At 38.5% G+C, this 13,023-nt stretch overlaps 1 protein-coding gene across 1 annotated transcript; it reads left to right on the forward strand.

The window, feature by feature from the left end:
* The first annotated feature begins 207 nt into the window (after nt 1–207).
* colec10 (collectin sub-family member 10 (C-type lectin)) lies at nt 208–11,049 on the forward strand. The gene is made up of 7 exons (XM_084945125.1): nt 208–383; nt 2,275–2,346; nt 5,948–6,019; nt 7,846–7,899; nt 9,735–9,830; nt 10,260–10,471; nt 10,688–11,049. Exons 1-7 carry the CDS (start codon nt 284–286, stop codon nt 10,913–10,915), a joined length of 834 nt encoding a protein of 277 aa, XP_084801251.1. The 5' UTR covers nt 208–283; the 3' UTR covers nt 10,916–11,049.
* The last annotated feature ends 1,974 nt before the right edge of the window (nt 11,050–13,023 follow it).

Here is a 13,023-nt window from a genome sequence, read left to right on the forward strand (position 1 = left end):
TCTTTACAGGGTACCCATGTATCTGTCCAAATGATGGTAAGATTTTTCACATGCAATTAAAAAGTTAAACCACATGCACAGGAATGCAGTACTCTGGTAAGTGTTGTTTGACATTTTGACAATTAACTGATAAGACTGTATAAACAAGTGTGTCTGTGTGTTCTACAAACAGCAGCACTGCTTTCTTCTGTCACTAATGCTACGCTGATCCCTGCTCCTCGACCATCTGCTCCAAAAAGCCAAAAGGTTTGGATTTTCTGCAGCGGTCTGTGATGGTTGGGAGATGTCGCGGCTCTTGGTGCTCTGTGTGTTTGTAGCCATCTTCAGCTACGTTTCTGTTTCTATAGAGGTTTGCACCAGCTCCTTGATACCAGGAGCTAAAGGTAACGCACTGTGGCGCTGTTGTAAATGTGTGTGTTTGCATTTTGACTGGATGTCAGCTTGATTTGTAAATGTTTATCTTTGCATAATGAAGTCTAAAATGTTTTCAACCTAAAATCAACAGTACTCATGTTTGTTCATGATGTTGGAAACGTTGTTGTGTCCCAACGTTACAGGAGAGTGTTAGAGTGTGAGAGTGCAACGTTCTGAGGAAATACCCCCTAAATGTTTTATAGTTTAAAGAGCTGATGATAAAGCCACCAAGCATTAAATGTTCTAAAGTTTACTAGCTCACTGTCTGCTACCCCGCGGTCTTTTGGAGGGAATGCCTCCCTGTGTGTGTTTTCCATTTTATGACATCCAGTGGCTTGCTCCCCTGCTGATTGAGACAGACAGACCCTAATAAAACACAAAGTGAAGCTATGCTTTTTTTTTCTCTCTTTCTTTTCTTTTCTTTTTGCGCACTGTGCTGGAAAAAAAAAAAAAAAAAAAAAAAAAAAAAAAAAAAACGGCCTTTATTGTAAATGGAAGCCAGAGGCCCGTCTCTCAAGGAGCTGGCATGCAGAAACTGAGATTGTTAAGCTAAAAGGCAAAAAATATAAAAGATTCTCTCATTGTGACAATAAAGGCCATTAATTAAATTGTTGAAGTTTTATTATATCCAAAACAAAGTCTGTTTTACAAAAGCAGCTTCTGAAATAAAGTTAAATTAGTTTGTCATGGGCAAAGGGAAGAGGCGTCTGTACCATCAGTTACACTTTCACAGCTTTCCAGAGAAGTTTCCCATTGTTCCATCGTGATATTGTGTATTTAGACAGCTGCCACAAACGCGAACAGATTATTTGTACAAGACTCATCCAGATACTACTCACCACAGAGGCAGTCTCTTGAGTTTGTGTAGACTCACATCTGTGTATTTCGGTGGGTGACAAATGCGCATTTTTCCCAGTTTTAGACCCCTCAAAAATGTCTTACGACTTATTTTAACCTTTTTCAACAAACACAGTTTTATTACATTTACTGGTATGTTGACTTCATCATTCTTATATAGATTTATGGGAATTTTTTTTTTTAAGACGTAAAAAAGTAGGACGCTGCAGGCCCAGTTCTTGAAATTGAACAACAATAAACACCGAATTCTGACATTTTTGGGGAAAAATCTTATTGCTACTGCGACATGTTAAATAGCAGATGAAAGATCTTCATTTGATTTGACACCTTAATCACACAAACCAGGCCTTTTGCTAATTTTATGCTACATGGCTTCAGTTTAGTAGTCCACAAAATTAAATATTTACGCAGACTGTATCACTTGACCGTGAAGTGATTTAGCTTGAAAATGTCTACACAGCCGACCGATCTGAATTATCAGTTTTCCTAAGTACTTCTGCCAGCCTAATAGAAGCAGACTCTAAGCAGAGTCCTTCTTTCTAAGCCCAGCATTTAACAAGATATAAACTGCTGCCTGCATCAACAACTGAGGCGAAATTACTGTTTTAATAGACATTCAGAAATCTCTTAAGATTTCATGCCAAGAGCCTTTTGATCCATGGTCCCGCCTCAAACATTTCTGCTACACCTCATTTGTGCTTTCAGCTCTAAAAAGGACTTTGTGCCATTAATACTTTTAAAGCACCGATGCCTCTAAAAATTATACTGGCTCGCCGAAGACTTATTAAAACAGAGTTATTTCTTCTTTATAAACATCCAAAGAGGATTCAGTCCATCTCCTTGTGATGATTAGAAACACTCTGCTACACTTACATTGAAACTTACACACAATCATTCACCAAAGCTCTTTGCTGAAGTGGTTTTTGACGTGCTGTTAGTGCTGATAATGGATCGCCACATTGATGGCCTTTTTGTTTACAATCTTTCTTTTCTAAAATCCAGGGGACCAAGGTGAGATTGGAGATGATGGAGATCAGGGGATACTGGGGAAGAATGGACCACCAGGACTTCCAGGTATCCAGTATCCTTCTAGTCAAAAACGGCTAAGCTGTAGGACAAAAACACGTAGACCCCGGTAATGTGTATACTCACAAAACATGAAAGACATTTAGAAAGAAAAAAAAAAAAAAAAAAAAAAGGATTCATACAACTTTTTGTCCACGAGCGCCGTCCTCATTGAGCCAGTAAATAAACTGATGTGTAAAATCAGTGGGGTTCCCCTTTATCACCAGTATAACCCAAATAAAATCTCATTTGCTTTTCTATCAGAGTGCGGTTTAGGATGGTGTAACAGGCAAGCATCAGTATAATCACAATGACTCCACATCTGCCTTAATGGCACTCAGACACTCAGTTAACAGGTGCAGGCGACTGCTTCCTTCCTGATAGTTTCATTGTAGCTGCTCACCATTCATCTGGTAAGTGTGCGCACAGAGGCAAATGGAGCTGACTGCAGTACTTTTCAGTCATACGCTTGCTAACAAATACAAAAATGTGACTCTTATACTTAGTACAATTTTCCAAGTCTAATAAACGTGACACAATGCTCTTTGAAAAAAATTCCATTTGTATTTAAAACCTCTAAAAAAAAAAAAAAGAAAAGAAAAAAAAAAATCTAATTGGCAGGTTTTCAAACCACATACCGTAAAATAGTTTTTCCAAACTCACTTCTCAGAATTCCTTTTTTTTTTTTTTGAATAGATGTAAATGCAAGAAAATCCCCAGCTTCTTCATTAGCATGTTTCCTTTAGGTATTGCAGTGGGGTAGAACAGCTGAAGGTTAAAAAAAGAAGAGAAAAAGTGATGAGTGCCATAAGTGTACATCTATATAATCACACCTAGGAAATTAAAAAAATTAAGTCTGGCTTCACCAGTCTTTTTTAAAAAAAGTTAATTTTCCTTGCTTGTCTAATATCAACAAACATAGCTAGTAACAAAACCACCCAGTGTGCAGCTTTTGCATTTCCCTGCTGTTGTAGCTTGCCTCCCTTTGCTGTGGCTGCCACAGACAAACAGCACTGCACTGACATGACATCTGTATATCTGTGGAGGAAGCAGATCTGTAAATTGCTGCTGAAGAAAGCAGGGGCTTTCACAAGGTTTTTTTTTTTCCAGCTGAGCTGATAGGCATACACACAAATACCTGCTTACACATGCTTAAAAAAAAAAAAAAAAAAAAATACATGCAATGCAGCATCCTGCACTATTGTCTTGTACATGCCATGTACAAGACAATAGACACAGTTCACACGTGTGTAAATATAGATGCAATAAATATAGTGTCATGATCGTTTGTGTGCACACACCCAGCTTTTATTCTATAACGTCTCACAGAGCTCAGCACACATGTGCACGCTGCACACTAAAAACACCCTTCTCTTATCAGTGTGTGGGAGACGAATGCCAGGACCGCTGGGGTCATTTTCAAAAGTGCAGAAAGCACGTGCACGTGAAACTCTTTCAACTTTTCAACTTTGCAGCTATTATTCAACGGTATAGCAAAGCCAGTCATTATGGTTTCTATGTGCGTATGCTTACTGTAGGCATGAAAGCAGGTTTCTGTGATGATTCTGTAACTGTAGTATGTCAGCAGCCTGACAGATGACGCATGTATTCCCTGTTTTAATTTAGGCAGTTTTACAGGAAACAGTTGCTTAATTTTGGAATGTTAAATGGGAATATGTGACTGCTAACGCTCCGGTGGGCAACAAAAACAGTTTGTTGCTCCAAGCTTATTAACAACAACAAACTGTTGTGCTGGACTTGTACATTTTTTTAGCTTGAATCGAAACTGTAACTGAGGTTGAAATCTTTGCATTATAGAACAAAAAAAAGTGGAAGAGCATGTCCAGTGCAAGGTTTTTAGAGCCAGTATCAACAGACAGTCTAAATACAGTATGTCTATAACCTAGTGAGGCGTTACGTGTCTCTGGTTCGTGTGTGCTGCACAGGGTGCCAGACAAACCATGAGATGACACACATCTATTTTTCCATTATGTATTGGCTGATATATCGCTCTGGCTCAAAACTATGGTGTTATATGAGGATCTTAGATCTTGTGCACTTTTAGGTAGCTAGAAGTGCACAACAGAACAACCTTATTTTCATGTTCCATTTCTCTATTAATCTCTACTAAACAGAAATGTCAAAAATGAGACTCCACTTCTGCAACTGTGCAAGCAACATTTAGTCAGTACACTGATTTAAGATCATTTTAGAAACCAAATGCATTTTATTTTTGTTGTATTATGGCTACAGCTAGTTGCTTAGTTCAAGGGTGTTTTGAAATAGCTGGAGGCTTTATTTAAATTGCCTTAGGCCCCAAGGCTTCGCCTCCTTTATCCTCCAGCAGCTGGAGATTCCAGACGTTAAACCAGTTGGGGTGGTTGGCCATTAAAAGTGATAGGAAGGACCGTTATCTGAACGTTGAGATAGGCCGTTTAACTGGCAAGCGTAAGCACTGCTAAAACATTATTCACCTGTTGCAGATGGAATAACAAAAGACCACTAGATTAACTTTCTTCATGTGGCAACAAAACAAACACGTATAATCACTTCTTGTCACTTCAGTGTTGTTGAAGCATTCACTTTGTGAGTGTGCTTCTCGGGTGCTTTGATGCAGAATTTTCCTAATTTAAAAGAAAATAAATAAATAAAAATCGCACCCTTGTGTGAGCAAATTTTTCCCAGAGACCTCACACAATCCATAAGAACTCATGCCTTCTGCCAACACTACTCACAAATCACCGAGTCGAAAATCAGCATGCGCAAGCGGGACATGTGAAATATTAGTGAATAGGTGGCTGTACGTGTGTGTGTGGCAAATCCCTCTAATAGTGGCAGGCTTCTCCAATGCGTCACTTAGTATTTTGAACGCCATCAATTTTCAGTTGAATAGTTTCCTGAGGAAACACTCATTCAGGGGCTGGCAGAGAGCCTCGGTCTGCTAGTTTTCCCATGCGCACGCACACACACACACACATACCGGCACACGCAAACACACACATGTACACACTGTCTTTTAGTTTAATGTTCTCCATTTAGGATACATTTTTAAGGCACCCTCCAAAATCATGCAAACTCCTGAGTTCTTCTAAAGACAAACAAAACAGTAAGCCAGGCAGTGGTAATCAGATTACAGTGTACTTCAATCCATTACAATCATTTTGTTTTTTAGATTAAAAAAATAAAACGTATTAATACACGATTAAATAAATAACAGTAAAAATAACACTAGAAATACATGCATTTAACAGACAGTGGATCCGACAGCAGATTTTGCAGGGAGAATCCTTAAAAGATTGAATGGCGTGGAATAGAGTTGCACAGATTATACAAAAGAAACTAAAATATAATGATACTAACACAAAAAGAAATTGATTCAAGTTATTAAAAGCGTAAATTAACACCATGATAATAGCTGATTTTTCCAGTTTATGCTGACTTCGACCACATTTACAATATGTGAAGTTCCAACATGCACACATCCTCTGCTTTTCTGGCATATGCTGCAGACTATGTTGGACTGAAACAGCATTTTCAACACTTTTTCCAAATAATATTTCTTTATTCTGTCACAAATACCTCCAAATCTCATCCTTCCTTTCTCCCGCAGGAGTGCCGGGGGAGTCGGGCCTTAAAGGAGAATTGGGCCACACAGGAAAGATTGGGCCTACTGGAGACAGAGGTACAACAAAGTCATTTTAATCTAAAGTTCAGGTTTGATATGCAGTTTAACAGTTTCCTGTCAGTCTCAGTGCTTCTCTAGTCCTGCCTCCTATCTGTCCATCCATCTGCCTGAAACCATACTGTAAAACCTTACTATTGCATTACTCATTCAAGTGTAATATTTACAATAAAATAATAAATAAATAAGAACTAATAAAGTGCATCAGGGGGTAATACTTAGTTCCTCAGTTCTCAAAAGCAAGAAAGATTAATGACCTTTCATTTTTCATTCGAGTGTATAAATTTGTTCTCGCTCCAGTGCCATTAAACATTTTGATAGGTTGCTGTGAGGTTTCTGCAGACACTTAATGACTTTCAAATTGTCTTTAAGAAAAAATACGGCCTCCCGGATGCCCTCCTGAGATTTCACTGCCGCTCGCTCCCTAACAATGGTCTCAACTAAAACCCACATCACTACACTAACTGGCAGACTTAATTAGTCCCAAGACAAACACACAAGGAGAGTTTTTAAAAATTAAATCTGCTCATTATTGAGCTAACTAGACAGTTTCCACTAAAGGCTTGTATTTTTGTCCATTTCTTTCGTGTTTTAAGTTGTTGCATCAAAAGATCCTGCAACATGATGTCATGCAGTTGCTCTGCCTGAAGTGGCTAAAACAGTTTCTATTGTAGTTTTTGGTTTTATGAGCAGTCATGTTCCCCTGTCTTTCTAAACATTCAGTTTCTCAGTATTCATTATGATTAATACGCTATTAGGAAAGTGGCTGTGTGTCAGCTATATCAGGCAAAGGAGTGAAGTCACAGCTTTGGATTTCATTGATGCTGAAAGCCCAAAACTCATAAAACACCTGAAAAAAAACCCAAAAAAAACACTTGTTTTCAGGAACATGCCAACATAACAAGATCACAAGCTCAAATTCAGTTCGTGTTTGCAAGAATGTTGGCCATGATACAGGAGCACTGAAGAAATTCAGTTCAGTTCAGTTCAGTTTCCACATGGGAAATTGGTGTTCATTCATAATATAAAAACATGATAAATGAACAGACATCGCTTTTATAATTGTAACTCCATGTATATGGACCCTTATCAGATTGTCTGCAGAGCTTACATCGTTTTTGGCCAAAAGAACAACTATATAAATCTACAGACTGTAAAACTGTGGAGTTACTGAGTTTATATGGAACAAAAAAAAGCAACTAACTGCAGCTGGAGGACTGTTTGGGATGAATTCTACTGTATACTCCACTGAGACACTGGAAAGCCATATCAGGTCACATTTTACCATATTTACCCACTGTGTTTTTCCGTATTTTTTGCAAAGGAGCTCAAACAAGCTCAAATAAATCAAATCCATCAGTATGGCAAAACAACTGGTCAGATTACAGGTACAGTATTTCACTGTTCTGGCTGTTCCTCATTCAAAGCTAGGCCATTGTGATGTTTGTACTGCAACCCACTTCCCCAAAATTTGCAACTGCCATTTGGGTTATTTTCCACGATGAAACAACAGTGTGAGTGCAAATTCAGGACAAGATTTACACACAAACAGCAACATTTGATGATATCTCTCAATTAAAAATATATGTGGATGTTAGTGTTATTTGGTATAAATGATCTTGTTGGAATAATTAATTGTGACCTAATGTTGGTCAAACTTTGACCATCTAGAAAGGCGTGCGGCCCTGTTGAGTTTTCAATGTGTGATACAGCCATCTGGTGGTAGAACGTTGTAACTACATGACAAGGTCAACAGGAAGCTTCTACGAGGTTGAAATACAGCTAACAACAAAGGGTGCTATTAATGATTTTTGATTCTTCTGCAGGTGACAAGGGTGATAAAGGTATAGATGGACCAGCTGGTTTAAAAGGGAAACCAGGTAACAGCATGCAGACACTGCCTCTCGTTTTAAGTCATCCAAAACTAAAAAAGCTTTTTGCATGAGTCCTGTGAAAAACTAAGTACATTCTTACTGATCCCAGAGGAATTATTAGAGTAAAAACAGCTAGGTGCTGCTAATCAAAATGCACTTGATTAACTGGTCGTCACTTTTAACAGTGATGTCAGTTTGCTGGTCTGGAGCGCTCAGATGTTTGGTAACACCATGACACCCAGTGGAGGTCAGAGCAAACTGGTGTCACACCATGCAATTCTCAGAGACACTGAGCTACATCTCAGCCTCTACAGGTCTTGGTTAGCATGTTAAATGTTAAAGTTCATGATAGTATAATCACAAAAGACTGAACAGGTATGGTTATTTTGGAAGGATTGTCAGGAGAATGTCTCTTCTCTCTAAGCTGCATCTAAACAAATCACAAAACTCGAGCACTGTCCTGTGGATGGACCAGCCCAAAGTGGAGATGTTTAGAGCATATCAGCACAAACACTCATACCAGCTATCAAGCACGGTGATGATTTGGATTTGTTTTGCAGCCACACGACCACGGCACCTTGCTGTCATTGAACTCATGCCTATGCCAAAGTATTCTGGAGTCAAATGTGAGGCCATCTGTCTGACAGCTAAAGTTTAGCCAAAAATGGGACAGTGATCTCAGGCGCAGCAACAAATCTCTATCAGGATGGCTAAGAAAAAAAAAAAAAAAAAAAAATAGAACCAAGGTTCAATGGTCAAAGACCAGAACTCATCTGGGTTGAAATGCTGTGGCAGGACCTGAAGAGAGTTGTATGTAAATGAATACCCCGCCTACACAGTGAAAAAGAGTGGGCCAGAATTCCTCCACAGCCATGTGAGAGATGATCAAGTCATGCAGTAACTCCAAGTTATTGCTGCTGAAAGTGGTTGTACAAAATACTGAATCACTGGAAATGAATCAGTAACTTGTTGTAGGTCAAATGATAAAGTCTTACTCATGCAGTTAAACAACCTTGAAAAAGAATGCTGCAGTATTTACTTAAACTGTCATGGTATGGGCCGTTAGACCCAGTGTTTTGTGTTTAATATTAGTATTTTCTTATGTTTTGGGTTAATTCTTGTGTTCTTAGTTCCTAGGATTTGGGGTCTTGTGTTTAGTGTTGTGTTATTCCTACCTGTGTCCTCCTCCGGTGCTCTGTTTGTGTCTCTGTGTTGGTAAAACAATCTGTAAATTTCCTGTTTTACTTTTAGGTCTGTGTCTCATCTTGTTCATTAGTTTCAGCTGTGTTTTCCTGTGTCATTTCCTGATTACCTGCTCCTCGTCGGTTCGTCTGTGTTAGTTATTATTTCAGATCTCCTCATTAGTGTTCCCAGTTTAGGTTTTTAGTAATTTCTTGTGCCTCATTTCCTGTTTTTCACATTGTAAATAAACGCTTACCTGCATCTAGCCGTTCCTGAATATTGGGTCCTTTTTCTACAAACACCACATGACTGCTACCCCGGCCGTGACAAAAACTTTTAGCACACCCATAAGTGGATTTGATCTGGGAAACGGAGTTCAATAAACAACATTTAAACACATTACTAATGAATTCCTTCAAATTCCTTTCTGGGAAAAAAAAAAACAAGTATTTGTTTGTGACTCTCAATCGGTTCTACTAGATGCTAATGGAGATTGTCCCTAAGGGAGCAATGCTGTAGAAAAGCATTTAATGATCCTTATTACAATCACCAGTCCTTGTACCAAGAAGCAGGTTCCACATTCGCCTAATTTTCTGACATCTTCTGACATTCAGACAAATATTCATCCGAGCTGTCCTAACCCCCATTTGATCTATTAGGTACAATGTGTGACTGTGGGAGGTACAGGAAGGTGGTTGGACAGCTCGATATCAATGTAGGCAAGCTGGGGAATACAGTCAAGTTTGTGAAGAACGGTAAGTCACTATGTTTTTAATCTTTTACTAGACACTAGACGATGTCTTACCTTTAAAATTTAATAGAAGGAACTGAGACAGGTTTCTGTGTGAAAGAGCTTGTATCAAGTCTGGAGGTAATTTAAAATCCATAATGTTTTATATTTTAATGCAACATTATTGATTTCAGTATCATTAAGGCAGTGTTTAAAAAGCTTATTATTTACTAAGTTTAGATCCTAGTTTTAACTACTTCAGGCAGGGAAATTCCACAAACACCAAATCCTTTTTTCATTCAAGACTTACATTACACAAGTACACTAGTCCCTTCATGTCTGCCACTTGACTTCTAATTTGGTTTCTGTGTTAAGAAGAAAAAATCAGAACAATGAAAACATGCCTTTAAACTTATGTCAGATGATCTTTAACCTTTGCACATGTCCTGTTCAGTGGTTCTAGGCTTGAGAGAAACAGAAGAGAGGTACTACCTGCTGGTGAAGGAGCCCAAGAGGTTTAGAGAGGCTTCAATGAACTGCAAGCTCAGAGGAGGCACCCTGGCCATGCCCAAAAGCACCAACATCAACCGTCTCATGGCAGACTATGTTAGTCAGGCAGGACTGACAAGAGTGTATATAGGAGTGCAGACTCAAACCAAGGGCATGGTAAGTGGTTTTGATAATATTAACTAGGTAGTAATTAGTAAGTCTAATGCTTTTTTGATACTTTTAATGTGGAAAAATAAAAGACGGTTGTGTGTAAGAAGGACATATTTTAGGCTGTTGTGGGCAGTGTTGGTCAAAAACAGAACAAAATTAGTTAACAAATGATGACAAACTTTCTTTCTTTTTTTTAATCTCTTCTCTATTTTCTAAAATCAGGACGGTAGCAGTCACGTTTATGCAGACTCCACCCCTCTGCAGGGTTTTGCATCTTGGAGCCAAGAGGAGGAGCTACAGCCCAACACAAACTCCAGCTGCGTGGAGCTGCTCAGCACTGGAACGTGGGCTCACGTGGAGTGTGAAGCCACCATGTTTTTCATCTGTGAGTTCCCGAAGAGCAGGAGAAGAAGAGGAGGAAGAGAGGCAGTTGCCTCGTCATCATCTTGACCACTCACTGCACATGTCAAGACGAGGATCAGACTCCTGAAAAAAACATTTATATTTCACATTTCCTGCAAATATGCAGAAAATTTCAGTTTGATTGAGACTACTGTGTTCGCGTATTTCACTAAGAACCATTACTACCAACTAACAACATCAGTAAAATTGTTCTAAAATTAACTAAAATTGGGTTTCCTCTTTTAATTTCTTTTTCTTTTACAGTTGTAGTGGCTTTCACTATCCGAGAAAATATGGGGCTCACTTTTACAGCAGTTTTTACCTATTCTGTGGCACTGCATCGGTATCATTGAAGGCTACGGCTGTACTGAAAAATTCATATCAGGGTTCAAGAGGTTGGTTTAAGCAATTAGATTAGAGTAAAACGGTCTTGTGCTTAAGCACACAGGCTTATCGTGCTATTTCACACAGAGAGTTACTCACAACTCCAAAGCAAATTAAAGTTTACTAAACGTCTATAAGAGATTTACAACTGCTGTACCCTGCTGCTCAATTACAAGTGTCCAGAAGTAAAGTACAAAGAATATATGAAGAAAAACTGAGTAAGAAAACATGATTAGCAAGGAATGTAACCTTGAGTGTTCTGAAATATGTATTTATTGGTGCATAAGGGAAATTGAAATAGACAAAGGAAATAAAGGGACAAGGTATATAAAGGTTTCAGATTATATTGTTCTTATTTAGGATGTCCCTTATATATTCTGATGATGTTTCGTGGCATGCGAAACAGTGTAAAGTATTTGTACGCGATCCAAAAATAATAATTGGTTAATTAAAAATCTAATAGCTTGTGTTGCTCTGACAGAAATACTGAAGATCTATGAACATCTATTTTTGAAAAGGTGCCATTATGCTGCTTTTTCTGGGTAAAGGCTAACAATGAAAAACTTGTGATACAGCCTTATCATAAAACAGTCGTCGTCAAAATCTTTGAACTGCATCTTCATGAATGGGTTACCCCTGCTTGAACCTTGACAGTTGTTTCAAAATTACAAATACATTTGTACCTTCTTTAGGTACAGTTTGCTGGTCAGCGTGGATAGAGTTTAACCACAAGTGGTAGTAGAAATGGAGCAAACTAAAGCCTGAAACTAAACCACATGAACAGAGGGCAAGTGGAAGTGGGTGGATCAAACTCACCTGGCAGATGATGGATTCTGTGGTAGCGGGAAGCTGAATAGTGCTGGATATGAGGACTGTGCTGAGATCTCGGGTAAAACCGGCAAATGAAAGGATCTTTAGTGGCACTGAATTGCCATGTTTTTGTGAGAATCAAGGTCCAGTGAATCTTAGGAGTTTATCCTATTGATTTAGCCTACTGAAAATGTCAACATCCCTCTGTCAGACAATCATTATTTCAGACATTTTAGTTGATTTCACTATAAAAGAACAAAGAAGAAGAATAAAAGACCACACATACAAACACGCATATATTTTAAAAATATCCCAGTAATTACAAAACAACTGAAAAAATAGTTCCAGTGTTTCCAAAAGCAGGAGAAATATCTTGTATCACTCACAGCAGGTGCAGTTGATTATGACCACGTTTTTTGAATCAAGTCATTCAGACATAAATTAAAAAGTAAAATTTCTCAACAATGTGGGAGATTCACAGTCACAAACACATGGCTTGCACATGTTCACCTCGTGTTTCACTTTTGAACTACTGTAAGTGCACCTCAAAAATGCTGCAAAAATACCATATCCTTCAAAAAGACCTATTTTAACATAATTGTCATGGCTAACTGGGGTGAGCCGTGTGGAGGAAATAAATGAGGACCCAAGAGCAGGCACTCGCTGAGATGCGAAGGAGGTTTATTGCAAAATCAAACACAAGGTGAAAATGGCAAAACGGAACTAAAGATAATCTATACTGGGGGAAACTAAACAGCAGGGCTATAGGAGTCTGGGTCAGTTGTAACGGCAACAGTCTGGGTTAATTGTAACAATAATGCAAATGTTACAACTTACACCACTATTACTTTAACTTTTTTCTTTGAATTACAGTATGTCGAGGTCGTGGAAGTGAAAGACTGACCGAGGGGTGCCTCTCAGTATTTTGGAGAGAGCATTAAATGATGTTAGAAATCAGCGAA

The sequence above is a fragment of the Perissodus microlepis genome, chromosome 11 (genome assembly GCF_051167445.1).
Source record: "Perissodus microlepis isolate ML-2025 ecotype Zambia chromosome 11, ASM5116744v1, whole genome shotgun sequence".
Taxonomy (NCBI): domain Eukaryota; kingdom Metazoa; phylum Chordata; class Actinopteri; order Cichliformes; family Cichlidae; genus Perissodus; species Perissodus microlepis.

Excerpts from the sequence above, each read along its gene's own strand:
- colec10 (XM_084945125.1), top strand. The coding sequence starts at position 284 with ATGTCGCGGCTCTTGGTGCTCTGTGTGTTTGTAGCCATCTTCAGCTAC. Across the intron at positions 384-2,274 it reads CTTGATACCAGGAGCTAAAG|GGGACCAAGGTGAGATTGGA; the intron begins GTAACGCACTGT and ends TCTAAAATCCAG. Across the intron at positions 10,472-10,687 it reads AGACTCAAACCAAGGGCATG|GACGGTAGCAGTCACGTTTA; the intron begins GTAAGTGGTTTT and ends TTCTAAAATCAG.